The sequence below is a fragment of the Mastigoproctus giganteus genome, chromosome 11 (genome assembly GCF_048544385.1).
Source record: "Mastigoproctus giganteus isolate SK-2022 chromosome 11, ASM4854438v1, whole genome shotgun sequence".
NCBI lineage: Eukaryota > Metazoa > Arthropoda > Arachnida > Uropygi > Thelyphonidae > Mastigoproctus > Mastigoproctus giganteus.
Genome location: NC_143585.1, coordinates 66,480,474 through 66,508,210, shown reverse-complemented (window position 1 = coordinate 66,508,210; position 27,737 = coordinate 66,480,474). Strand labels below are relative to the sequence as shown.

At 38.3% G+C, this 27,737-nt stretch overlaps 1 protein-coding gene across 1 annotated transcript in view; it reads right to left on the bottom strand.

Annotated features, from left to right (window-relative positions):
- The window catches only part of LOC150078080 (transmembrane protein 33-like), a 138,689-nt gene that overhangs the window by 72,720 nt on the left and 38,232 nt on the right, over nt 1-27,737 (bottom strand). The window contains exons 2-4 of the mRNA XM_090384260.1: nt 23,130-23,211; nt 13,499-13,593; nt 6,492-6,741 (exon numbers count right to left, since the gene is read on the bottom strand). Of these exons, the coding sequence (XP_090240386.1) occupies nt 6,492-6,741; nt 13,499-13,593; nt 23,130-23,204 (420 nt within the window). The 5' untranslated portion in view covers nt 23,205-23,211. The remainder of the gene's footprint in view (nt 1-6,491; nt 6,742-13,498; nt 13,594-23,129; nt 23,212-27,737) is intronic.

Below are 27,737 nucleotides of genomic sequence, written 5' to 3'. Positions count from 1 at the left end.
CGTTACTGAAACATAAATATAGCGTTATAACTGTGTTGGGATACAAGTTTAGGATTTAATTTTGTACTGAAATTGAAATTTTATTGAAAGTAAATCGAAATCATGACTCACACCAGAGCAGTAAAGCAAAAGGCTCAAGCTAATGGGAATGCTGTGGCTCAGAGGAGAACTGAGGGGGGGCAGTTGCCCTCTGAATCACAGCCTTTTAAGATGCACTATTTGCTTGATGTTTGCGGAGCAGTCAGGTATGGGACATGATACTGCCATGGGGGATGTCTTTGTATGTGTGCGATGCAAGGAGTGTAAGGAAATCAAGCGTCAACTCAGCATTGTTATGGGCCTATATGAGAGCTTGAAGGACAGGGTGGATGCCCTCGAAGGATTACAAGTGAGGGGCCCATCAAGCTCTCAGCTGCCCACACCAATGCCAGAGCTTGCACTTGGTCATCGCGCAACACAGCAGCAGCCCCCAAGGCAGAATGCACTGGTCCCAAAGGAACTAGTAGTTGTTGGTGACTATTGTCAGGGAAACGGGAAACATGCTTTGTAAAAAGGTTGGTTTTTTTTTTTTTTTTTTTTTTAGGAGCATTAGCAACTAAGGCCATATTGCTCCGGGACATGCGGTGCTCATTCCCTGACCTTTCCGCATCCTCCGTATTTGGTGGTGACGGGCTTGAACCCCGGTCTAATCAAGAAGCATGTGCTACACACTGTTGCTCCTTCCCACCTGGCTACGGAAGCACCTTGTAAAAAGGATAGGTGGAACAGGACTAGGGTATGTCTGCCAGGGGCAAAGGTTGATGACGTTGTAGAGCGGATATCATCTTTTAAGGGCACAAAAGGTGATATAGTTGTACACGTTGGCACTAATGATATTAAGAGTAGGAGACCGGCAGAATTACTTAAAAAGTACAGGTCACTGATGAAAAAAAGCTGTGAATTAGGGTTGAATTTGAAAGTGTCTGCAATTCTGCCCAGACACGATAGGAGGGAGTATATGATGAGAGCCCTGTCGATCAATTCAGCCCTGGAAAGATTGTGCAGGGCTCAAGGGGTAGAATTTTTTTTCAGCCTGGTCTGTACTTGTTAACAGGAGAGACTGCTTCTACAAGGATGGGATACACTTAAATAGAAAGGATGCAAGAATGTTTGCTGATGCTATCGAGGCAGTGTTAGGAGGGTTGGAAAACTGCTAGATTGGGGGGATACAAGGACTAATAGATTAACAGTAGCCACTGGCAGAGGAGAAAGTGATTCTTGCACTGCTTCTATTGGAATGAGCAGTAGCCTGGAAAATAAGATGCAGGGTATTTCAGAGACTGCTGGGAATCACTGGGGTACAAGTAAACACATGGGTTGTGTTAGGGTGGCTAAGAGGAAGAGCAGGTGCATGTATACTTGCGTGTACACTAATGCTAGGAGTCTAGTAAATAAATTTGATGAATTTGAGGTATTGCTCAAAACATCAAAGGCAGATATTGTAGGGATTTCAGAGACGTGGTGTCACACAGATATAAGGAATGCAGAACTGGAATTTGGGGTGTACAATGTCTACAGAATGGATAGACAGAATAGGAAAGGAGGAGGGGTTATGCTATTAGTTAAGAAATACATAAAATCCAAGGAAGTGAAGCAAGTCGACATTGCTAGACAGTGCAGTGTCGAGTCAGTATGGTGTGACATAAGCATTGGGAGATCAAAATTGAGAGTAGGAGTGTGCTATAGGTCTAATGACTCTGATGAGTATAATAAGAAACTGTACAGAGAAATAGAGTGGGCCAGTAAATCAGAGAGTCTTATTATGGGGGATTTTAATTTCCCAGATATTGACTGGAATTTGGGGGCTGGTCACTCACACACTAGCAAGGCTTTTGTGGATTTATTGGATGATTGTTTTCTACATCAGCATGTTCGGGAGGCAACTAGAGGGAGTAATACTCTTGATTTGATTATCAGTAGTGATTCTTCATGCATTAAGAATCTGCAGATAAATGAACCACTAGGTGGCAGTGATCACAGTGTTCTGAAGTGGGATTTACTCAAAGCATGGGATACATACAAATTAACACGTGACGCAGAAGCCTATGATAGATACAAGTTGATCTGTAACCAAGTTACAAAGGAGGTTAGGCAGGCGAAGGCAGATTACGAGAAATCCTTGGCAAGGGATGCGAAGAAAAACAGCAAAGAGTTCTTTACTTATGTAAACTCTAGAAGGAAGGGGATGAATCAGATTGGTCCACTTGATATCGATGGGTCAACTGTTGATGATCCTGCTCAGGTAGCTAACAAACTAAATGAATGTTTTGCATCGACATTCACACATGAGGAGTTATTCAGCGAGGGGAATGCCAGAGGTGTATTCAACTCTGGCAGTAAGCTAGAGAATCTTGTAATAACTGAGAGTAAAGTGGAGGAGAAATTGTTGAAGATAAACACAAGAAAGGCACCTGGGGTGGATGGAATCTATCCAGTTATATTAAAGGAGGCAGCAAAGGAAGTAAGCAAACCCTTAGCCATAATTATGAGACTTCCTTGGACTCAGGGGAGGTACCCATGGACTGGAGATGTGCAAATGTGACCCCAATTCACAAAGGAGGATCAAAGGCTGACACAAGTAATTATAGACCTGTGAGTTTAACTTCTGTTCCCGGAAAATTAATGGAGGCACTGGTTAAAGAAGCACTGCAGGATCATCTAGACAAGACTTCAGTTATAGCTCAGACACAGCATGGTTTTGTTAAGGGGAAGTCTTGCCTGACCAATTTGATTGGATACTATGATGCAGTCACAAAAGAACTGGATGCAGGGAATAACTTTGATATTATATACTTGGATCTTAGAAAGGCTTTTGATACTGTTGCACATGGAAGACTACTGCACAAATTGGAGCAGTGTGGCATTGGAGGCAAATTGCTGCTATGGATAAAAGGGTGGTTGAGGGGGAGAAGACAGAGAGTGGTAATCAATGGACAATGCTCATCGTGGACTAATGTTATTAGTGGAGTCCCTCAGGGTTCAGTATTGGGTCCTTTATTGTTTTCTGTATTTATAAATGATATTGATGATGGTATATCAAGCTTAATGTCCAAGTTTGCAGACAATACGAAGGTTGGCAGGGTTGTCAAGGACACTACTGACACTATGCTGCTGCAACAGGATCTGGAAAGGTTGAGCAGATGGGCTAAGAGGTGGCAAATGAAGTTTAACATTGACAAACGTAAAGTACCCATCAACTCTGTGGTACTACACTGACAGTGGTAGAGAATGAAAGGGACCTGGGGGTGGTTGTGGAGGCAGATATGAAATTCTCTGAGCAGTGCAGACGGGCTGCAAGAGTAGCTCATGGTGTATTGTCAATGATATATAGGAATTTTTCTAGCAGGGATAAGGAGGTGATTATTCCCTTGTATAAGGCAATGGTCAGGCCACACCTAGAGTACTGTATACAGGTCTGGAGGCCTCATTTCAAGAAGGATGTAGAGCTGCTGGAACGAGTACAGAGAAGGGCAACAAGATTAGTGAATGGAACAAAGGGGTGCTCTTACGAAGAAAGGCTTAAGTTTTGCGAATTACAGTGTCTGGACACTAGGCACCAGCGAGGTGATCTGATAGAGGTGTAGAAATCCTTGAATGGTTTGAGCATGCTCAATGCTGATGGGATTCTTCCTCTTGCTCAGAATAATCACCTGAGAGGGCATAAATTCAAATTGAGGAAAGACAGATGTAGGATAGATGTGCAGAAATTTGCCTTTAGCCAGCGGGTGGTTGGTAGGTGGAACAGACTTCCATCCCTTGTCGTGGAAGTTGATAGCCTAAATAAGTTTAAGGCTCGGCTGGACAGGTATTTCGAACGAACAAAGGGGTGAAGTGAAGTGGTTATTTTTTATTTATTTATTTTACTTTAATTTTTTTGGCTGATGCTGCATAAGCTTGCTTTCTTGCATCAAATGCCTCTACTAATGCTAATGCTAATACAGGTGGGTTTTGCGGCTGAACATGCTGTTGTTTCGTGGTCCTTTGCACCGCATCGTGCGCATGCAAGGACTCCACAGCAGGCCATTTGAGACTGTCCATACTTCTGGCATTTAAAACGCCGTAAAGGGTTCGGAACGTATGGACGCACTGAACAATTGATGTATCCAGCTTTAATCTCATCAGGAGGTTTAGGAGAGTTAAAAGTCAGGATAACGCTCCTGGTTTTAACAAGTTTTCCATCCCTTCGCACAGTAATTCTCTTGACGGCAATAACTCCCTGTGGTTTTAATTCGGAGCAGATTTCCTCCTCGGCCACGCCGAGAAGGTCCCATTCCGAAATGACACCTCTCGATGAATTGAATGCTCTGTGTGGTGTCACTGTTATAGGTATTCCTCCGATTGATGTTGTTTGGAGTAGATGTTCAGATTGCCTGTCATTTTTAGTTTCAATTAAAAGGTCTCCAGAACGGAGCCTCTTAACTGATTTGGGTGAACCTGCTAACCCATCTAACCCTTTTTGAATGAAAAAGGGCGACATTTTACCAATCGGTGTTTCACTGGTAGAATGCATAATTAAGAACCTTGGGGCAGGCCCTGATGGTAATTCAGTTCGCTGCCTCTTTTTAGCAATAATGCTATCTGCATCTTTGTCATTTGTTTCTGATAGGGACCGTGTTGGGGCCCCTGAGGAAGTAAGTTTATCAGGATTCATGTAAATTTTAAGTGGTTCAGTGCCCAGGCTCCCCACCCACCACAGAGCCCAAAGGGACGCCCACTACCCGGCATGCAATAAATGTGCTCTGGAGTGGAACGCCAGGGCTACCCAGACACCATACCCGCACCGCCGCCAGCCTGAATCCTGTCCCTCGGACCATGAGGGTAGGGGCGTGGCATTGACACGGTTGACCCTCGCAGGCGAGCCTACTAGCCGATTGATCCTAGCCGGGCCTTCCAGGACCTCCCGTCTTGTCGAAGCAGGGGCCAAAGTGGTGTATTGAAGCTGGGCCCCTCAACCACCAGGATCCCCCTTTCCGAATTTCCACGGGTCGCAGCGCACGGCAAACACACCGGATTCCATTGATGTAAGCCTGGAACCTGGGCTGTGGGCGTTGGATCCCAGTGATGCTAGTCTGGAAGTCCAGCAGCGTCACTGGGAGGTTCCCTCACCACGTACAGGTGCCCACGTCGAGGGGGGCTAACTAGGACCTTGGCAAACTTCCAGGGGGCGGAGAGTGCCTCAGCCAAAAAGGTTGATAACCACCGATCTAGCATAATGATATAAAGTTGTCTTGAGTTATCCAAAATACTTGTTTCCAAGAGGTATTTTAGACAACTTTATTAATTTTGTTAATATATCTTAATTTATGTTACTATACCCAGTTCTTTTTCCCCCTTTTCCTCGTTTTATAATTTATACTTGTTTATTATTTTATGTTCTGCTATCTTGAATTCCATATCATATACTGTTATTGATATTGCTGGTGTGTATGACATTACCAATAAAATAAAGTAAACTCATTTCACTTTTCCCATAGATCATAACAGTGCCTTTAGTTGCTGTTGCAAAATAGGTGTTTCTTTTTCTTTTTTTCACTGCATAAATTAATAATTTATGAAATTCAATATCTTTGTCAGTCTTTCCTTGCCCCAAATTCTGAAAGCATGTTTAAACATAAAAACCTGCACAATTCGTGAAAAAATCTTGTACTGTACATTAATCAGAAATATTTTGAACATATAAAGTTAATTTTACAGTAATTATCTTAATTTGACTTAGATATTTTATAATGAATATCAAAATAAAATTTTAATTATACTATGTGGACATTATCTGGAATTTCTTATGGGAATATTGTTAAAAAAGAAACACTGGTACAACAACGTGAATTATGTTGTTTCAAAGAAATTGGCAAAAACAACGCTAAGGAAGATTCTCACCAATACAAGTGTGTTGGATGGGAAAGGCCGAGACAAGATTCCGCAGGGAATCTAAAAATGTAGTCAAATTAGTTCAGTAGGCTTTTTTTTTGCATTAGTATAAGGGTAATAGTAGTATGAACACATACCACTATTACAATTTTTGTAATGAAATATTTATCAAAATAAACTACTTAAAAAAAAAAAAAAAAAAAAAAAAAATTCATGATGAAAGTAAGTAAGATAAAAAAATACATGGGGACTATATGTTCCCAGTCTGATTCATATAGTATTTGTCCTTCTATCATTCAAGGCTAATAAAAAGATCCTATAGAGAAATTAAAAACATTGCCAAATAAGCCAAGTAAGGTTTCTGTGTTGGAGTAAAGGTATACATGAATGCACACAACTGTAATTTCTGTAACCAAATATTTAGCACAGTAAATTCTACTAAAAAATAATTCACGTGGTTTATTAGTGTTTCTTCTTTTTAACAATATTCTTTTTTTTTTTCAAGATTTTTTTTCAGAATAGAAAAGAATGAGTGCTAACACAATGTTCACATATCTTACATTCTTAAAGAGGGCAATACTTACATCCAATACTGCAACAGTGTAACTTGCTGAGTGCAGAAGGGCAAACAAGAAAATTGGCAACAAAACCAGTGTGATAGGATAGGCATATAAAAATATCAGAGAGTAAAATAAGTAATGACAGCTGTCTTCTATTAGTAGCATTGCAAGGAATTCTCTGTTGAGTTGAATGTTTGGAAGTCGCTGGTGCAAGCGGAGCGCACTTGTTGCAGCACTACTCATCAGAGCCCTTTGATAACAACTGTATGGGTTGCTAATATAAAAAAAAAAAAAAAAAATCATTCATTAATACTTCTATAGCAAAATGTTAAAGAAATTTTAAGAAATGATTCTAAAAATAAATTATTTAAACTATATTTACATACAATATTTGGGGAGGTAAGGGAACTCCAGTGAGAGAAGTTTCAAACTACATTTTAGGAAAGATGTGGGCCTGCTGGAAAGTGAATGAACTCAGAATGGTTAGAGGCATAAAAAGCATAAAAAACACTGTTGCGCATGAAAGACTATTGTACAAATTGGAGCAGAATGGTATTAAGGGTAAGTTGCTACAATGGATAAAAGTGGTTAAGTGTAGTACCAACTGTGTGATACTACACTTAAGGGTTTTTTTTTTTTTTTTTGGGGTAGTCGTTGGCGCATCGGCTTCTGTGGCCATAATGCACCTCGCAAGGTTTTTGCAGTACTTTGATCCAAGCCCGAGGCGGGATTCGAACCCACGACCTTTGGGTTGCCAGGAGGCACTTTACCCACCCGGCTAGCCCGGTCGGCACACTTAAGGTGGTAGAAAATGAAAAAGACCTGGGAGTAATTGTGCAGGCAGATATGAAGTTTTCTGAGCAATGCAGACAGGCTGCCAGGGCAGGTCATGGGGTTTTGTCAATGATATATAGGAATTTTGCTAGCAGGGAAAAGGAGGTGATTATCCCTCTGTATAAGGCAATGGTCAGGCCACTCCTTGAGTACTGCGTACAGGTCTGGAGGCCTCATTTTAGGAAGGATGTAGATTTACTTGAGCATGTACAGAGAAGGGCAACAAGATTGGTGAGGGCAATGAAGGGATCCTCTTACCAAGAGAGGCTTAAGTTCTGCAAATTGCAGTGGCTGGAGACTAGGCACCTGCGCAGTGATCTGATTGAGGTATATAAGGCCATGAATGGGTTGATCACGCTGAATTCTGATGGGATCCTTCCACTTGTTCAGATTACAAACCTAAGGGGGCATAAATTCAAATTAAGAAAAGACAGATGTAGATTAGATGTGCGGAAATTTGCCTTTAGCCAGCGGGTGGTTAATTGCTGGAACAAACTTCCATCTGTCGTTGTGGAAGTTGATAGGTTGAATAAATTTAAGGAGGAACTGGACAGGCATTTGGAGGGAATGGTGTGATTTTTTTGGCTGATGCTGCATAAGCTCATACACTTGCTTTCTTGCATCAAATGCCACTGCTACTACTATTATTGTGATCTAGATCATAGTTCTAAATTGAAATGCTTGGAAATAAAGCAGTGGCATTGTGATCTGACTGAAAGGCTTTAAAACAGAGCTGGACCAGGTTAATCATTTATCCAACCTCCGCTTTTTTTGTGTGTGTAAGACTCAGTTTTATAACTTTGTATACATTAAGCTGACATTATTATTATATCAATAAACAGAACAAGAATTATAAAACAGGATAAACCTCAATTACACTGTATATCAATAAAATGTGCCAATGAAAATTAAAATATATAAAACTTTTACCACACACTAAATATGTTTAAACTCCTAAATTTAATATTATTAGTTGTTGAACATGGCTGAGTGCTATGAACCAGAACCACAGAGGACTCAGGGCATCTCCCTGGAAGATTCTTCTTCTGATGGGGATAACAACTAAAGATGATAATACTTCATTAAAGACACTTAAATTTTAAAAATATTTCAAAAATAACACATTAAAATCTAAAAAGCTAAATGGGATAGGCCCTACTTAATAATAATAAAAATCTACAAAGTCAACCTGACATTGATACACTTCAAAGAAGCAACCATGGCAAAGTGAAGACCACTATCAAGGTCAAGAACATCACAACCAGACTGATCACCATCAGAAGAGTACATTCTAGGGAGATGCTGTGAGTCCACTGTGGTTCTGTATAGCTCTCAACCCACTGTTCACTATGTTCAACAATATGAAGTATAGATATACCCTTAAAGATGGAAGGAATAACCTGTACACCCTCTCTCACCTGATGTACAATAATGATATCAAACTCTGTGGCAAATGAGAATCAACTCCAACAACTGATCTGGATAACCAAAGAGTTCAGCACTGATATCAGGATGCAGTTTGGCCAAGACAAATGCAAAAACCTTGGACTGCATCAGGAAAATCCAGTCAGCCAAAATTACCAGCTAAAGACCAGTGAAGAGATTGAAGCCATGGCAGAGTGAGAGACCTACAAACATCTGACGATGATGCAGGCTCAACACTTAGAACACAATAAGATCAAGGACCTAAGAACCTGACTGAAAAATAGCATCAGAGACTGAGGAGCCTGCTAAAAACAAAGCTTAATGGCAGGAACACTGTCAGAGCCATAAACACCTATGCAGTCCCAGTACTAACATACTCCTTCAGGATAATAGATTGGTTCAACACCGAGCTGGAGAAGACCACGAGATCAACCAGAATAATGGCCACCAACACCACCCAAAGTCAGCCATCAAGGGACTGACTATAGCCAGGAAAGAAGGGGGAAGGGGTTTTACAGACCACATTGAACAACAGAAGATGATTAAGAAGCTGAAGGATTACTTCCAGGAAAACAAGCTCAAATCTACCAAGCCATAAGGAAGACAGACAAACAGCACATACTGCTAGACCTCACAAATAAACCCCACTCAGACAGAAGAAACAAAGAGAAAGATGGGCAAAGAAGGCACTCTATGGTAGACACTACAATGACCACCATCCAAACTACATAGATAAGAATGGCTTCCATTGCATGGCTCTTGCCTATAAACAGAAGGATTCATATTCACCCATTCAGGACCAGCTAATCAACATCAGGAATCCCAGGAAATACATTGCAAAGGACTTGAGCGACAGATGACATGTGTCGACGATGCCTCCTGGCCCCAGAAACAATCCAGCACATCACTACAAGATGCAGAGTGATTGCCCAGACTGAGTACACTCAGACACAACTGGGTTGCCAGGATAATACATCAGAAGCCAGCACAAAAATACCAGTTGATCAAAGGTGTATTATATTACAAGTATGATCCCCAGGCTGTACTAGAGAACCCTACTCACAAACTATACTGGGACCATGCCATCAGAAGAGACAAGATAATCCTGCACAACAGATTGTACAAAATCCTCAATAACAAGAAGGAAAAGAATACCCACCTAATCGACATAGCAATGTCCAACATCGGCAACCTCCAGAAAACCTATGAGGAAAAGATCAAGAAGTTCACACAGACCTAAGACTGAAAGTCAAAGAAATGTGGCATAAAGAACAAATAATGCCCATCCTGATCACATCACCACTGTCATGATGCCAAAGAGCCTCCGTAAAACCCAAGCTGCAATAAGCTTCCCAGAGAACAGTTATATGGAACTCCACAAAGCCGCAATCCTGAACGGCTACAGGATAATCATAAGAGTTCCTTGACCAACAGTAATAATAATAATAATAACTGAACACAACCAACCATCACATGCACTTGGTAGCAGTACCCATCACAGGGTGGAAAAAATCCCATAAGGAGAAAAAAATCATAATAATAATAACCTAATAATAAAATGTATAGACAAACATTTGGAGCGAGTGGATGGGTGAATGAGAAGGAAGTGTGTTTTTTTTTTTTTTGGCTGATGCTATATAAGCTTGCTTTCTTGCATCATGTGCCCTTGCTAATGTTTTCAGCTCTTTTGGAGACTTAGATCCATGAGATGATTCAGTTTAAGTTCATTAAAAATAGTCAGCATTTTAAACAATAGACTACAGTGCAACTACAATGTAGCATTAAAACATCAAACATTTATGATTATTTTTCAGAACACAAATGTACACTCACCTAGTCAATTTTCATTTGTGTTCATATTCACCTAAGAGCTGCAATTTTACCCGGACAGAAATGGGATCTTCCAAGATGATAATGCACCGTGTCATCAGGCCCATGCTATGCACAATTGGTTCAAGGACACAGTGAAGATATCATCCACCTTGATTGGCCTCCAAATTCGCATGACCTCAATCCAACTGAACACCAGTGGAATGTTTTGGAATGGGATGTGAGGCATATGGATATGCAGCTGTCATCTATTCCAACATTGTGGGAAACCTAGGTTGCATGGCTGAGATCGCTACAGACATCTGACATCTAGTGGAATGCCTAGGCAAATAACAGCTGTTATCTGCACGAACAGTGGCCCAACTCTGTATTAGGTAGATGATCATAATTTAGTGATCACTCAGTGTATATACACATATGTATAAGTGATAAGAGTAACAGAGTGCAGAAATATATATACACACTGTGCTGCTGCTTTATTAGGTACACCTACCTAGTAGCATGTTGAGTTTCCTTTAGACTTCAAAACAGCCTGAATTCGTCTAGGCATGGATTAAACAAAATGCTGAAAACATTGTGCAGGAACGGAGTACCATGCAGACATGTGTGTCACACAGTTCCTTGAGATTCGACAGAGGTGTAGACCTGCAGCGAACAGCTCTTTCCAGCTCATCCCAAAGATGTTCAATAGGATTGAGATCTGCGGACTAAGCGGGCCACTGCAGCAAAGAAAAGTCATTGTCATGTTCCTGGAACCATTCCATAGTGATTTGGGCTTTGTGCACCGGCGCATTATCCTGCTGGAAGTAACCACCTGACTGAGGATAAACTGTCAAAATGAATGGGTGCACTTGGTCAGCAACGATGTTTAGGTATGATGTGGCATTCAGACGTATATCTATGGGTATCAATGCACCCAACATGTGCCAAAAAAACATTCCCACTGCATAACACTGCCCCCACCACCTTGTACAGTAGTCGTCAGACACGACGGGTCCATGAATTCATGTTGTTTTCGCCAAATTCTGAGCCTTTCATCAACATAACACACCAGAAACTTCGACTCGTCAGACCAAGCAACTGTTTTGAATCCTCTGTAGTCCAGTGCTGGTGTCACTGTGCCCACAGGAGGCATACTCTCTTTGTTCTTCACTGATAACAAAGGTATGCAATGTGGCCGTCGGCTGTTATAGTCCATTTGCAACAAAGTGCGACTAGTGGTCCATTGCAATATTTTGTTCTGTGCTACAAGGTTTTATTCTGACATGATGTGCGACATTGTGGCCCGTCTGTTTGCTTGCACAATTCTAGCCATTCTCCTCTGACTTCTCTCATCAACAAGCAATTTTCTTCCACAGGAGTGCCTTTGAGAGGATGTTTTCTGTTCATTGCACCATTCTCGATACATCCTTGAAACTGTGGTGTGTGAAAAGTTCAGGAGAACTGCCGTTTCAGAGATGCTTTGTCCAGCATGTCTTGCATCTACTACCATGCCACGTTTGAAGTCCATTAGATCAATTCTTTTTCCCCATTCTTGCTACAGTTTGTACACTTAACTGATACTAGAAAGGTTGTTCTGCTGCATATATATCCACAACTGTGGTCATGTGACTTGCAACATTGTGGGACAAACCATTTGTGTGCACAGCAGGAGTGTATCTAATAAAGTGGCGGCATACTGTATAGCATGCTTGTGCTAATTACTGAAGTTATACGCACTGTACTATAATTTATGTGTGTGCGCGCGCACGCACACATGCACACACACACACACCATTAGAGTATAGTGGTTTTGTCACATTTCTTTCTTGTTAAACCAAATCCATAACACACAAAACCTGTGCTCACAAACAGAAAGTGACTTCCCTCTTTATCAGAACATTAATGATTAATAAAAAATCAATTTTGTTCTAACACATTCTAATATTGGGCATTTTGCCATGTGACAACTTGAGTGACATAGTCAAATTTGATTAAATAGCTCATTCTGTTATTAAGTTAAACTGACAGCTATAGGTAATTCTGTGAACCTAAATATCCATCAAGGCCCATGAAAAAAACAGAAAAAACATTTGGCTCTGAGAAGGGAAAGGGGAATCGGCTACCACATTTGTCAGTTAATAATAAACTTCAATAAACAAAATGACACAGCAATGACATTCTTTTCAGGATAAAATCACATTTAGAAAAGCAAAAGACAATGCAAAGTGTGCATGAATTGACAAAGAGTTTATTTTTATAAGTTGCTGCTTCTGACTGCTGTGTTCTCCATTAACTGTTTTCTGGCAAGTGGTATATTAAAAACCAGTTTTACCTCTAACTTGAAGAAGAAGGGGACTTGCTTCTTTTCAAAACAAATTTTCATGTCTTCAACACATTACTGAAACATTAATCATGTTACCACACTGATAATTATTCAGGTCTCCTGTCTCCCTAAATGTCTTTAGCAGTTTCCAAATTCTCTTCTTTTCTGGTGGCCTTGTCAGTGAAATTCACTTTTAAACTTCTTCTATATAAATGAATATGACTTTAATTTTAAATAACCCTCAGAATGACAGAGCATTGCTAATGTTAATGCCACTGTACACATATAGATATACATATGCATGTACTGCAACAACTATACTTCATTAATGTATATGCCTGTATTTCACATTCCTGTGTCAGTAATTTTCGGTTTATAGCAAATATTCTGTATGGCTCACCCTAAAGAATCAGCCTGCACTAAAATGTTCAAAAATGCAAGCTTTCAGGTATATAAATTAAGCATGACATAACATTACCATGTGGAAAATGAAACTTTATGATAATAAGCAGGAAATCTTAAATAGTAGTACATCAGCAGTAAAAAAAATTTATAAACTTCAGTAATATAAGGGCAGGTAGATTTAGTTTACTTTATGAAAATGAATATCTGTCCTAGATATAATATTAAAACTTACCTATAAATAGGTATCATATAAAATAAAGTAAAAAATATTGTTCCCAATCTTGTCATCCATAGTAATGCATCCACTTTATGTGCCATCATATGATCCTGCCACAAATAGAGATCTAATTTAACAGATATGATTTCAAGCAAGTCACATCAATATTAGGCAAAATAGGAAATGATATTACAGTAATTGTACCACTGAAAATGCTTTAATTACTTGAAATTGATCATTACTATTAATTGATTAGAAAATTGTCACTTTTTAGTAATAATAAAGCTTTATTATTAACTTTAATCAATTCAATGCAACTTTGTTTAAAACTTAAGAGAAGAAAAATCAGATCTAGCAAGTAATCATCTAAAAGAAAACAAATACATGTATTTAATCTAATGAAATTTCTTTAAAACATTTTGCAATGATACTAAGCCCATGTCTGAGAACTAGATTCAAAATATACTTCTCATGGGACCACTTCTTAATTTTGTGCAAGACAATTCATTGTACAACAGCTCTGCGCATGACAGTTTGGCATGAGCCAATTTGGTGCTGACATTTCTGTATGTGATAATTTGCTGAAGACAACTGATGGCCAAGTCAATTTGGCAAGTACAATGATTTGGTGAATATTATCCATGGGAATATAGTGTATGACAAAGCAAGATTGAAAATGCTAAACTTTTAATATGCCCTGCTGTATATAGTTCATTTAGTGATCATGGTACAGGTCATATTTTTGATAGAGCACACTAATCACCTTTATTTTCAAGCACGTTAGCATACATGTGTTGTCATCAGCATGTAAAAATTTGACTATCAGAAAGATCTGTTCACTCCTCCTAAAATCAAAGCAATAAAAATTTGGCAATTATTATTTCTTTTTCTGTCAGTCCGCACGTACTAATGCAACTTCCAGTTAACAGATTTTCATGAAATCTATATTTGTCTACTTTAGAAAGATTTTTTTTTGAGTCCTCCCAAATTTCATTAAAATCAGACCAACAAAAATCTGGGAACTCCCCAAAGTAATAGGGGTCCCCAAAACCAGCCATGCACCCAAGCCTCTGAATACCACTGCATGATCACAAAATAGTACGAATTGGATGAGTGTACATCTATTATTTTCAGCATGACTATTCATCCGTATTGTAAAGTTGTTACAATATGAAAGATAATAGATGCATAGCCATTTTCCAACCTGCCTACAAGTAGGATTGAATTGAATACTTTTACACAAAATAAACTTATTAAAAAATACATTATTTCTATTTTCTATTATTTTAGAAATTTCTGAATTCTTCCTGTCTTAGTAACCAAAACTTCTCTTGGTTTCCCAGATCATTTACTTCATTGATTTTCTAAATTTCTGGTCTGTACATGATACTCAAAACTGTCGTACCCAGCAAATTGTCATAGCCACTAATTGTCTTTCACCAAATTGTCAAACACACCTAACTGTTATGCACTGAAACTGTCATATGACAAATTGTCTTACACCCAATTGATGTAATCCCACTTCTCTTTTTTTACTGTGCAAAATAAAGAGAACTGTTAAAAACACAATTTTAAAAAACACAAAAATAAGACATGATAAAAGAAAATTATACTACTTCAGAAAAATGCTAAAACATTTAAGATGCTTCAGTATTCAAGAATTGTGTCAAGAAGCTTAATTATAGCAAATATCATTTCTGGCTATGAGGCACATACTGCTTGAAGTTGCATGGTGTAATATAAATAGTAATTATATTAGCTTAAGAAGAAAAACAACAATTCCAGTGACAGATAATATTAAAACTCTCTAGGCATTCTACTTCAAACATCTGTCCAATACAATAAGCTGCCTTACAGTGTAAATTGATGAAAAACATGTGAAATGGCATGTTTTACGGATTTCTGATAAATAAGCCAAAAAGGTTGTAATATTTGAACAAAGGAATTTCAACACAGATATTATTTTTAAAATTTTCCAAAGTAAGTAAAAGTTTATATGAATACCAACATAATTTCAGTATTCAGTTGGAAGAAAAAAGCTTAAAGTATAAAGTTTTAATTATCAATTAAAATTACTGTATTTTATCATATTCGCATTACATTTTCAAAACATATAGTTCAGTGGTTTTCTACCTTTCTTAATAACGACACTCCTACTCAATTTTCTGCCTGTTAGATCCGATTCTCTCTCTCTCTCTCTCTCTCTCTCTGTGTGTATATATATATATATATATATACACACACACAGTGCTTTTTTTGGGAAGGTACGCAACAGTACGGTGTACCGGCACCTTTATTAACAGTGACGTGTGACATTTGGATGTAATGCACTTCAAAATTTGTAATATTCCATAAATTTGGCATTCAAATAAGCTTAAAATTATTTAACTAAATTTGCATTTTTCACTGTCTATTGTTAAGATATTTTCTATATAAAACTGTATAACCATTTTTATAATTCTAAATTACTCAGTTGGACCTCTTTAACGAAGTCCTTTTATAGCGAATTATTTTGAATTCCCCTTGGAAGTTACATTTAAAATACTTTCCATTGAGCGAGAAAATTTTCATATAGCGAACGGATTAGGAGAGAATATACTTGGTATGCACTGCTCGCATTTCTGGCCTTGAGGCAATTTAGGCAATTAAAAGGGCTAAAGGGATTACCATTCTACAACTTAGTGGTACCTGGTAAAACCTATCCGACCACCTGTCCCACATACGGACAGGTGGTCGGTATTTTTTTTTTTTTACTTTACTTCTCTTTTCAAAAATATGTTTTGTCTTCTTATTTCTTAGCTATCTTTTTATTTATCAGGTCCACTTTACAGATTTTCTGTTTTAAATGATTTAGGTGGAGATGGGCATTTGCCTGGGAACCACCCTGAACCAGTATACACACACATGTCCCACATACGGAGAAGTCGCGCTGGTCAGTAGTGAGCAGATCAAGGGGTATTTCCAATGGGCTCTGGTCCACATTCTACTGCAGTGGTGTCCAAAATTTTATTAAGTACAATACACAATTACATTTACTGAACAAAACATTTAATGAGAAAATTTTTTTGATAATTAACAAAATTTAAAATGCTGTTTTAGTTCACTTTCTTGGCGGGCCGTAGGTGCGACACCGCTATGAATCAACTGTAAGCATCCCGTTCGAGAATTAGGAGGAAGTGATTTTCTTTTACCCCGACAAATAATCATCCATTGTTTCGCGAAAGTGCATTATCCACATTTTTCCGTAAATTTTTCCTTTGTTTACATGGTCACAGTACCTGAATATCCGAATGACACCAACATTTTGGACAGTTTCGAAGAGGAAAAAAAAATTCAAATTTAAGAACTAGTGACAATACCGATGACGAGAGAATGAAAACAAGGACAAGAAAGGTATTAAACCTTCTAAACGTGAAATGATGGCATTTGGTGAAAATGAAGTTAGAAAATTGTCAATTAGGTTACAGTTAAATGAAAGAGATGCAATTCGTGGATTTTGGGAATACCTAATTGAAAAGTTGGTTTGGAAGAATTGAAGCATTTGATGGACACTCTGAGTAGGATACCAATTTCATTGAGTGAATGTGAACGAGGATTTTCACAAGCGAATCTGACTGTCAGCCCAACTAGACCTTCGTTGATGACAAAAACAGTAGGCCCACTGCTGACCCGCTTCGATCCAGCAAAATATGTAGATTCGTGGCTGCTCCGGAAACGCATTAAGCAAGAGACATACAAAGAGGAAGAAAAGAAGTCAGCAAAGGGTGTCGGATGAGAACTTAATAAAAATTTGGAATATTCTACAAAAACTTTATTATGAAATTATTTTTACTTATTATTTTTTGGGGCCGTAGTCTAAAGAATGACCCTTATAATGTCACTCGGTTGTCTGTCTGTCTGTTCGTCCGTCCGTTTGTCACAGCATTGGACCTCTGGAACCACTCAACCTATCGACTTGAAATTTTGCATGGATTTGTACATCATGTGGGCCAACATAACACCGTATTGATCATTGTTGAAAAAAATTTGTCTGAGAAATGTGGAGGGGTACAACCCGCCCCCCAAAAACACACATTTGTAAAATGTTGTCGACAACCTATAGCTTATTATACACTGTTGGAAAGAGCTCAATGAGTAGGTTTAAAATATAATTTTAAAATTAAAAATGGCAGCGCCAGACAGGAAAATGTGAGTAATTTGTGTCCCCTCTGCCTCTATTTCCGTCGCTAATGAAGCTAAAAATTTAAAAATCACATTAGCTATGTGTTATTCGATGTTTATCAAGGGAAAATTTTGCGACAAGAAGCAATTTTTAACAATTTTCAAAGCTGGAGTTGTCCCGGCAAGGAGGTACTCAGAGAGCCAGTGTTGAGGCGGCAGTGATGGGGAGGCACCTGCATGAAGGCTTGCATGGCCCCCACCTGCCAGTCGCTTTTACCCCAAGACTTTAATCACTTCCCCAGGAAGAAGTCAGAGTCACTTCTCCCACCCTTTTCATTCACAACTGCAAAGACTCAAATAGACAACGTTAGCACTAGCAAGGGCACATGATGCAAGAAAGCAAACTTAGCCCTTTTAATAGCATAAGCCAAAAAAAAAAAAACCCCGCTTATTTCACCCATCCCCTCGCTCCAAATGTTTGTCAACTTCTACCTTGAATCTATTTAAGCTATCAACTTCTACAACGACAGATGGAAGTTTGTTCTAGCAATGAACCACCCACTGGCTAAAGGCAAACATCTATTCTACAACAGTCTTTCCTAAATTTCAATTTATGCCCTCTCAGGTGATTATTCTGAGCAAGAGGAAGAATCCCATCAGCATTAAGCATGCTCAAACAATTCAAGGCTTTATACACCTCAATCAGATCACCTCGCAGGTGCCTAGTCTCCAGACACTGTAATTTGAAAAACTTAAGCCTTTCTTCGAGAGAGCAACACTTTGTTCTGTTCACTAATCTTGTTGCCCTTCTCTGTACTCGTTCCACCAACAGCTCTACATTCTTTTTAAAATGAGGCCTCCAGACCTGTATACAGTACTCAAGGTGTGGCCTGAGCACTGCCTTAATACAAGGGGATAATCACTTCTTTATCCCTGCTAGAAAAATTCCTGTATATCATTGACAAGACACCGTGAGCTACTCTTGCAGATCATCTGCACTGCTCAGAAAACTTCATATCTGCCTGCACAATTACCCCCAGGTCCTTTTCATTCTCTACCACTGTCAGTGTGGTACCACATAATTGATACGTTACTCTGGGATTACTGCTTACCATATGTAGTACTTTACATTTGTCAATGTTAAACGTCATTTGCCACCTCTCAGCCCATCTGCTCAACTTTTCTAGATCCTGTTGCAGCAGTGTACTGTCATTAGTGTCATTAACAACCCTACCAACCCTCGTATCGTCTGCAAACTTGGACATTAAGCCTGATAAAAAAACCATCATCAATATCATTTATAAATACAAAAAACAACAATGGACCCAACACCGAACCCTGAGGGACTCCACTAATAACATTAGTCCACGATGAGCAGTGTCCATCGATTACCACTCTGTCTTCTCCCACTCAAAAATCCCTTTATCCATAGCAGCAATTTGCTTCCAATGCCACACTGCTCCAATTTGTGCAGCAGCCTTCATTGTGCAACAGTATAAAAGGCCTTTCTAAGATCCAAATATATGATATCAAAGTTATTCTTTGCATCCAGTTCCTTTGTGACTACATCATAGTATCCAATCAAATTAATGAGACAAGACTTCCCCTTAACAAACCCATGCTGTGTCCAAGCTTGAAGTCTTGTCTAGATGATCCTGCAATGCTTCTTTAAACATTGCCTCCATTAATTTCCCTGGAACAGAAGTTAAACTAACAGGTCTGTAATTACCTGTGTCACCCTTTGATCCTCCTTTGTGGATTGGGGTCACATTTGCACAGCTCCAGTCCATGGGTACCTCCCCTGAGTCCAGGGAAGCTCTCATAATTATGGCTAAGGGTTTGCTTACTTCCTTTGCCGCCTCCTTTAATATAACTGGATAGATTCCATCCACCCCAGGTGCCTTTCTTATGTTTATCTTCAACAATTTCTCCTCCACTTTACTATCAGTTATTACAAGATTATCTAGCTTACTGCCAGAGTTGAATACACCTCTGGCATTCCCCTCCCTGAATAACTCCTCATGTATGAATGTAGATGCAATATATTCATTTAGTTTGTTAGCTACCTGAGCAGGATCACCAACAGTTGAACCATCGATATCAAGGTACACATGTCATTGCTGATTAGTCCTGCTAGTCATAATTTTTTTCCGGTAAGTCCGGTCAACAGCGAATTTGTTCAGGTCGGCGTCAAGTGCCTGGGTTTGCTTGAACATCTGCTGAGGGAGGAACCTGTCCGAGAGATGGAGTCGTGCTGAATGCGAGTAGAGCTCGGGCTTGGCCCTAAGGGCAGCAGGGGGAATCCTCCAGCCACAGGTATCCCAGAATGAAGGTGTTGCGATTATGCCTGTTATCATCTTGACTGTTGCTAGGAGGCGTTGGTCGTCGACTAAGGTGGGAAGCCGTGGAATCCCGAGAGAGTTGGCAAGCTGTGTGGTCTTTTCTGTCCAAAAGACAGCAGTCAGGTTAATGAATATTTCCTCTTAAACAAATTTACACTATTACATATCAACAGACATTTACAGTTTCTACTGCAACTTTTTCCTCAAATATTCCTATTAGTACCATCCTTTGGAATTTGCATCTGTAATCCAATGCAACTTCAAAACCAATTCAAATACATGCATATACATCAACTAATCAGTATCCATTCATGGTTCAATTAAACTCAAACTAGTATGCTTTTTGGAACAATCTTTCTCCATACATATTCCCTGAATATTTTACAGCAATTTCTTCTTATTTCCCAAGTTTCCAAAAAAATTTAAAAACTTTAGATTATACTTGTAATGGCCATACACTGCCCATTGAAAAACTATACTGATTTACAGAGAAAAATATTTGGCATCATGCACGGGCTCAGGTATTATCATGTGAAATTCTCCATTTGTACCCTATCAGAGGTATAGCCCACTACTAGAGCAATCACTCTCTTCTACACAAACACATAAAAACTAACATTTCCTCATGAAAAAATTTATCAGAAAAAAAAAATGGAGCTGCTGAAAACATTTAGTGAGGTATATCACAAGATCAATCTCATTACACAACAAAATTGATGGCTGTTTTCAGTTTGCTGAAGAAAACACAGGCAGAAAATATTTGAGCTATGAAAACTAAAGAATTTAATAATATATGAAAAGTGGAGCAAAGTATAAATTGTTTAAATCAGTATGCCAACATGGTCATCATGAACAGGGAGTACTACAGGTAGCCATGTCTCAAAGAAAGAATCTCTGAGATCCTCACAAATTCTTGACTATTCTTCAGTGACATCATTCCATGCAATCAACTCTTTCAGTAAATATTATCAGCCAATTGTGCCCTTCAAGGTAGGACATTATCATCAGTGAAAATTTCTTTCTTCTTCAATTGCTCTGACATGTGGAAAGACTATTGCATCTGATCTCAGGATCTCAAGCCTATACTTCTGACCTATGAGCAACCCATTCCTGATCAGAGATCCAGTCACCTACGGTGATCTTCCAAAGCCATCAAATAAATCTCCACTCTAAACTGGTGCCATTTCTGCAACCAAGGAAGAGCTGTTCTAGACTCATGTTTGTGCAAGGTAAGATTCTTCATAAACACAAGTCTTGTTCAAGATCTTATCTTGTATAACTGCCTTAACTTGCAACATAACTTTAGAAATTTCTCTAAATTTCTTTATACAATAACCATAAATCCTTGTGACCATTTCTTGACTTCTCCATTAACAAAAGCACAATCACAAGAACTGGCTAAAAGATTTAGGAATTATGTTTGCCTCCACTGCTTAGTCCAACATTTAGACGACACACTATGGAGAACCCAAATAAAGGCATTGTACAAAAATAATAAATAAATTTTAGAACTATAATGTGCCAGTGAAATGGTACAGTTATTTCATACTGCCAAAATTCCACTAAGTGTGATTCAATCTGACTGCAGTATGTTATACTTAGCAGGTGCTGTTAAGTATAACATACTGCGAAGATAAAAAAACTGGGAAATAAATACAAGGTGTTACATTTCAGGCACATTCAATTAATGTACTTCGGGTTTCATGTTTCGATAAACAAAATATGTTTATCGAAACATGACTATATTCACATGATGGGACACCATATGGCAGAATTTGACTAGTTCTTCTTTGAGGAGGAAGGAGCAGGGAGTATGGGTGCACAGGAGATGTGTCAACCTACTAACACGATTTATTTAAGAGGATATTCTAAATACGTCCTGAATTTTGAAAAACAGAGTTGCTGTTTCAAATTTATCACACTGTTTTTCTTTAGGGGATGGCTATGGAATGAAAATTGAATCTAAAACTGTCCCAGGGACCAACAAAATGTACTGAAATGCTCTGGTGTTAATCCAGTTTTTCCGTAGAGTAATGTCCACAAAATATACTTTCGTTTTTATATAGAGATTTCTTTGGTGGAGGAGAACTAGGGGGGGGGGGCTATGGATTCTCAATTGGTATTAAATATTTTACAAGGATCAACAAAACAGACATTTAAAGTTTGATTCGACTTCCTTCGAATAATACTGATTTCCGTAAGGAGAAACTGAAGGGGAAGGGATATCAAATCAGGATTAATCCTAAATTTTTAAAGTACTAAAAGAACATACGTAGAAAATTTGGTGTCTATCTGATTAGGGTAATTCCCAAAACATTTGAAACATACTTCTATTTATACAGGGTGATTCAGAAGGAAAAGTCAACTTTGGGAACATATGCAGTGGACATTTTGAGAAAAAAAGTTCACATAAACATGTGCCAAATTCAGAACAGTTATGGAACTATAGCTATTTGAAATTTTACAAAATGGGATATAGAATTTTCAATGGCAAAAATAAAAAATAATAAATAAGAATAAGCAAACAAATGTATCATAAATTTTTTATTCATAATACTTAGGTCCATATTTGTTTATCCTTTATTTTTTATTCTTTCTTATTCTTTTATTTATTTATTTATTATTGTTATTTATTTTTATTATTTTAATTATTTTTTTATGACAAACTCCACAGCCACTTTTTACAATCCAAACAGACATAACTCTGTAACAGTTATGAATTGGACATGTTTCTATGAATCTTCTGCTCAAAAGACTACTGCCATCAGCTTCCAAAGTTGACCTTTCCCTATGAATTACCCGCTACATAGAAAACTTAATTTTAAGAGGGGGGGAAAGGATGCCAAATTACTGGCTTGATTTTAATGAAATTTGAGTAGCTCACCAAATCTTTCTAAAAGACCCAGATATAAAATTTCATGAAATTTCACCCACTGCGAGTGAGTGGTTTTTACATGCAAATGGGCATAAAATGAAGACAACAGTACTTTACACATATGCAAACAAACCTAAAAAGGTATGTCCTTACATTAACAATTACCATGTATCAAAGCATATCTTGGTTTGTCCCAATAATATTAACTTATACTTAAAAATAAAGAAATAAATAAAAAAAATAATACCAAATTGTCAGAAACACTTACAAGGGCAGCTTGAAATCCACGAGGAGAATTGTGAGAATTGCTGGAGTTCGGATTAGTACTATCATTATCACTCATTTTTTCTCTAAAAAAAAATAACAAAAATAATTAGGATTACTACTATAGTGCAAACAGTAAAGAGAACAACTGAGTGTACATCATACTAAGGGAGAAACAACTACATCACTAGAATATATAATCATTCTCGGTCTTGTATACCACATCCCATTTATCTCTCTGTAACCAGGAACTAATAATTAGTAGTGTTGCATTAGTAGAGGCATACAATGCAAGATTCTACAGCACCAGCCAAAAACAAACCTTCCCATTTCACCCACCCATTCTCTCCAAATGTTTTAGTTCTGCCTTGAATTTATTGAAGCTGTCAACTTCCACAATGACAGATGGAAGCTTGTTCCAGCAATCAACCACCCGCTGGCCAAAGGCAAATTTACACACATTATTCTACAACTGTCTTTCATCGATTTGAATTTATGCCCCCTCAGGTGCATAATCTTAGCAAGAGAAAGAATCCCATCACCATTAATCTTACTCAAACCATTCAAGGCCTTATACACCTCAATCAGATCACCTCGGAAGTGCCTAGTCTTCGGGCACTGCAATTTGCAGAAATTAAGCCTTTCTTCATAAGAGAAACCCTTATGAAGAAAGGCTTAATTTCTGCAAATTGCAGTGCCCGAAGACTAGGCACTTCCGAGGTGATCTGATTGAGGTGTATAAGGCCTTGAATGGTTTGAGTAAGATTAATGGTGATGGGATTCTTTCTCTTGCTAAGATTATGCACCTGAGGGGGCATAAATTCAAATCGATGAAAGACAGTTCCACTCACCAATCTCGTTGCCCTCTCATTCCAGCAGCTCTACATCCTTCCTAAAATGAGGCTTCCAAACCTTTATGCCAGTGGTTTTCAACCGAGGTGCCGCAACAACATTCCAGGGGTGCCACGTAATTTCGGTTTAAGTTACTTAAACTTATTATTTTTTAATTTATATCTTTATTTCATTATAAAAAGGTATACAGTATCTTTTTAATTTTGTGGTGATCTATAGTTGATGTTTACTTAGTACCTCTCTATAAAGAATAAAATTATATACTGTATATATATATATATATATATATATAATTTGTATTACGAAATGTAATTTTTATAATTATATTACTGTTATAAAGATCATATAACATATATTTTTTAATATTTTATATATTTATATATATAAAATATTAAGGAATTTTTCTATAAATTGGGGAAGTTGTCCTCTGTATCCTAACTGAAATATATCTCGTAGGATTCTGAATCTCCATGTGGTGTAAAAGCTTTTTCAAGATCTAGATTTACTATCACCATATGCTGTTCTCTTATGAGTTTATAATATTTGTTTCAACTTTGACATGTAGATCAAGTGTCGATCTATTTTTTCTAAATCCAAATTGGTGGGGTGATAAAACATTTTATTTTTCCAGCAACCACATAAGTCTGTTGTACACCATTCGTTCAAGGATTTTCCCAAAGCAGCTAGTCAGTGAAACAGGGTAATAATTATATGTATAGGAGGGATCTTTTCCGGGTTTGGGAAATGCAAGGACAATTGCATGCCGCCATATGGAGGGATACAGGTTGTTCAGAAAAATTCTATTATATAGAGCTAGCAAGATATCCAGACAATCAGAATTTAGGTGTTGTATCATAGTATAACAAATGCCATCGGGACCTAGTGCGCTATTGGGCAAATTTGTAATAGTTGTAAGCAATTCCTCTTATGAATGGTAGATTATATGAATGAAATATAGTTGTACAGAAATTCAACTTGCTCCACTCAGCTTGCTCTTTATATTTTTTCAAATCCGTGCTATAGATTGTAACTGCTGATGTGGAAGCAAAAGATTCAGCCAGAATTTCTGATATCTCGTCTGTTGTAGAAATGTCCTGCTCTTTCCAATGGAAGATTGGAGATTGTATGCTTCGATATCTTCCACTTAAAATCCGATTTTTTTTCCACACCAAACCAGGACTCAAGTTCCTAGTAAGTGTGGAAGCAAACATGATCCAAGAATTTTCTTTGCCTTTCTCTGAATTCTCCTCGCTTTGACTTTTTTATGTGCAATAAAATTGACAGTGGTTGGATATTTCCGAAATTCATTCCACGCATGATTTTGTTTTGTTTTGTTTTTGCTGTCACACATTCTGCATTCCACCAAGAGTTGTACTATGCCTGTTTTACCTTACTCATTTGAGGTATTGTTGCTTTTGAAGCTTCTAACAGTTGGTTTTATTTGGTTTTTAGGGGCATTAGCAACTAAGGCCATATTGCTCTGGGGATATGCGGTGGTCATTCCCTGACCTTTCCGCATCCTCCATATTTGGTGGTCATGGGCTCGAACCCCGGTCTAATCAAGAAGCATGTGCTACGCACTGCTGCTCCTGTCCACCTGGCTACGGAGGCGCCCTAACAGTTGGTCATTGATATATATGACAGCATCATCTATTGGCATTGTTTCTATTAATTGCTTATCCAGCTTGATTAACTGCATATATTTACTTCAATTAGCTTTTTGAAAATTCCATACTCCTGGTTTCTTCTGAGAGTCAATTGTGTCTGTATGGAACATATTACAGGAAAATGATCACTGTTGTAAGGATCATTTAATACAAACCATTCTATATTGGGATAAACTGATGGAAAACATATTGTTAAGTCTATTTCAGAAGTAATAGACTGTGGCCAAACTGATATAAATGTGAGATCCGGTATTCAGCAAATCAGTTGTTGGTCATCTAGGAAAGTTTCAATCAAAGTTACCTCTACTGTCCATGTGAGAAGATCCCCACAGATGATGACGATGAGCATTCATATCTCCCATGAGGCAATAAGGAGGTTGAAGCTGCATAGAAAGATTGCTTAATTCCAATCTGGAGAGAGAAAGATTTGGTGGAAGATAAAGGGATGAGATTGTGATTCCTTCCCTATCTCTTCCATCATGCAGTATGAGTGATGATTTTTGAGGTTATGATGAATGTCGTGGCGAGATCCAATATTCCTTACATTTTGAGGGTACAGCTCTAAAATGGTGTTCGCAGGCCGGCCGCTAGATAAATACACCGGACCAAACCTATTGGTAACTCTCTAGGAGGCTTCCGGATCAGCTAGTGTATAATCTTGCTACCTCTACTCTGCCAGATAGTGACTGGAGGGAGTCCGAGTAGTGTGTATGCGGGGAGCATTGTCGAGGCCATGTTATGTCAAGGATCTGGGTATATTCTTACCACATGTACGCCATATCCAAAAATTTCATTACTTCATAAAGCATGTCCCACCCACTTTTTCTTACTATTGAATACACCATGAATTGTCAAAATAATAGAGCAAGCTTATCTGCAAAAAGATCTAAACCTCCCAAGGACTTCCTAATTCATTTCACAAATATACGTGGTCTCAATTCCAATCTCAACGATGTCCATTTCCACTTGCAGTCTTCCAAACCCCATGTACTTTTTCTGACTGAATCTCAGTTATCAGTTGATTCAACTACTGCTCATCTCAGATGTCCAAATTATTTGCTGTATGATTCCTTTCGCCTCTAAGGTGGTACTTGTGCATATGTCCGTTCTGATATTCCCTGTCAGAGACTTGGCAATTTGGAATCTCCTCTCTTTGATCTTCTCTGGCTTAAAATCTCTCTACCTCATTGTGTCAAATTCATCTGTTGTCTCTACCGTTCTCCTAACTCCACTAATCACTTGGAGCTCTTTGACTTCCTCTCTTTGCAACTTGATTTTCTCCAGTCCAACTTTCCTATGAGTGAGGTAATTTTCCTTGGTGATTTTAACGTTCACAACTCCAGCTGGCTTCCGTTTTCTCGACCCAGCAGGTCGAGATGCTGAGGCTTTTGCAATTACTAATGACCTAGCACAGATTGTTCATTTACCTATAAGAATACCGGACAATCCTAATCATACAGCCAATACGCTTGATCTTTTTCTCACAAACAACCCTTCTAAGTACAAGGTCGAAGTGAGAGGTCCTTTGGGCACTTCAGATCACAACTTGGTGATTGTCTCTTCTCCAATGGAACCTTTATCTCATGGCTATTCCCAACCTCGTATTGTTTGGCATTATAAGAATGCAAAATGGGATGACCTGCGAAACTTCTTTTCTTCTTTTCCTTGGTCTGATTACCGTTTCAAAACTTCTGATGTCAACGTTTGCTCAGATCTTGTCAGTGAAATTATTCTTGCAGGAATGGAATCCTTTATCCCACACTCCACTTTAAAATCTCGTCCTTTATCTAAACCTTGGTTCTCCAACAAATGTGCTAAGGCTGTTCAAGAGAAGAATGTTGCATATCGTAATTGGCTTGTTTCTAATTCTTCAGTTTCATTTTCTGCCTACACCAAAGCTCGCAACAATTGTAAAGCAGTTATTAATCAGTCCAAACTAGAGTTTGAACAGGCTAAGAGTAGAAAACTTTCTTCTTGCCCTAATGGTAGACGAGCATTCTGGTCTCTTGCCAAAGCTATTGGCCGCAACTTTTGCCCATCTCTGCTCCCACCTCTGTCCAAGCCAGATGGTTCTGTTGTCACTTCAGCCAAGG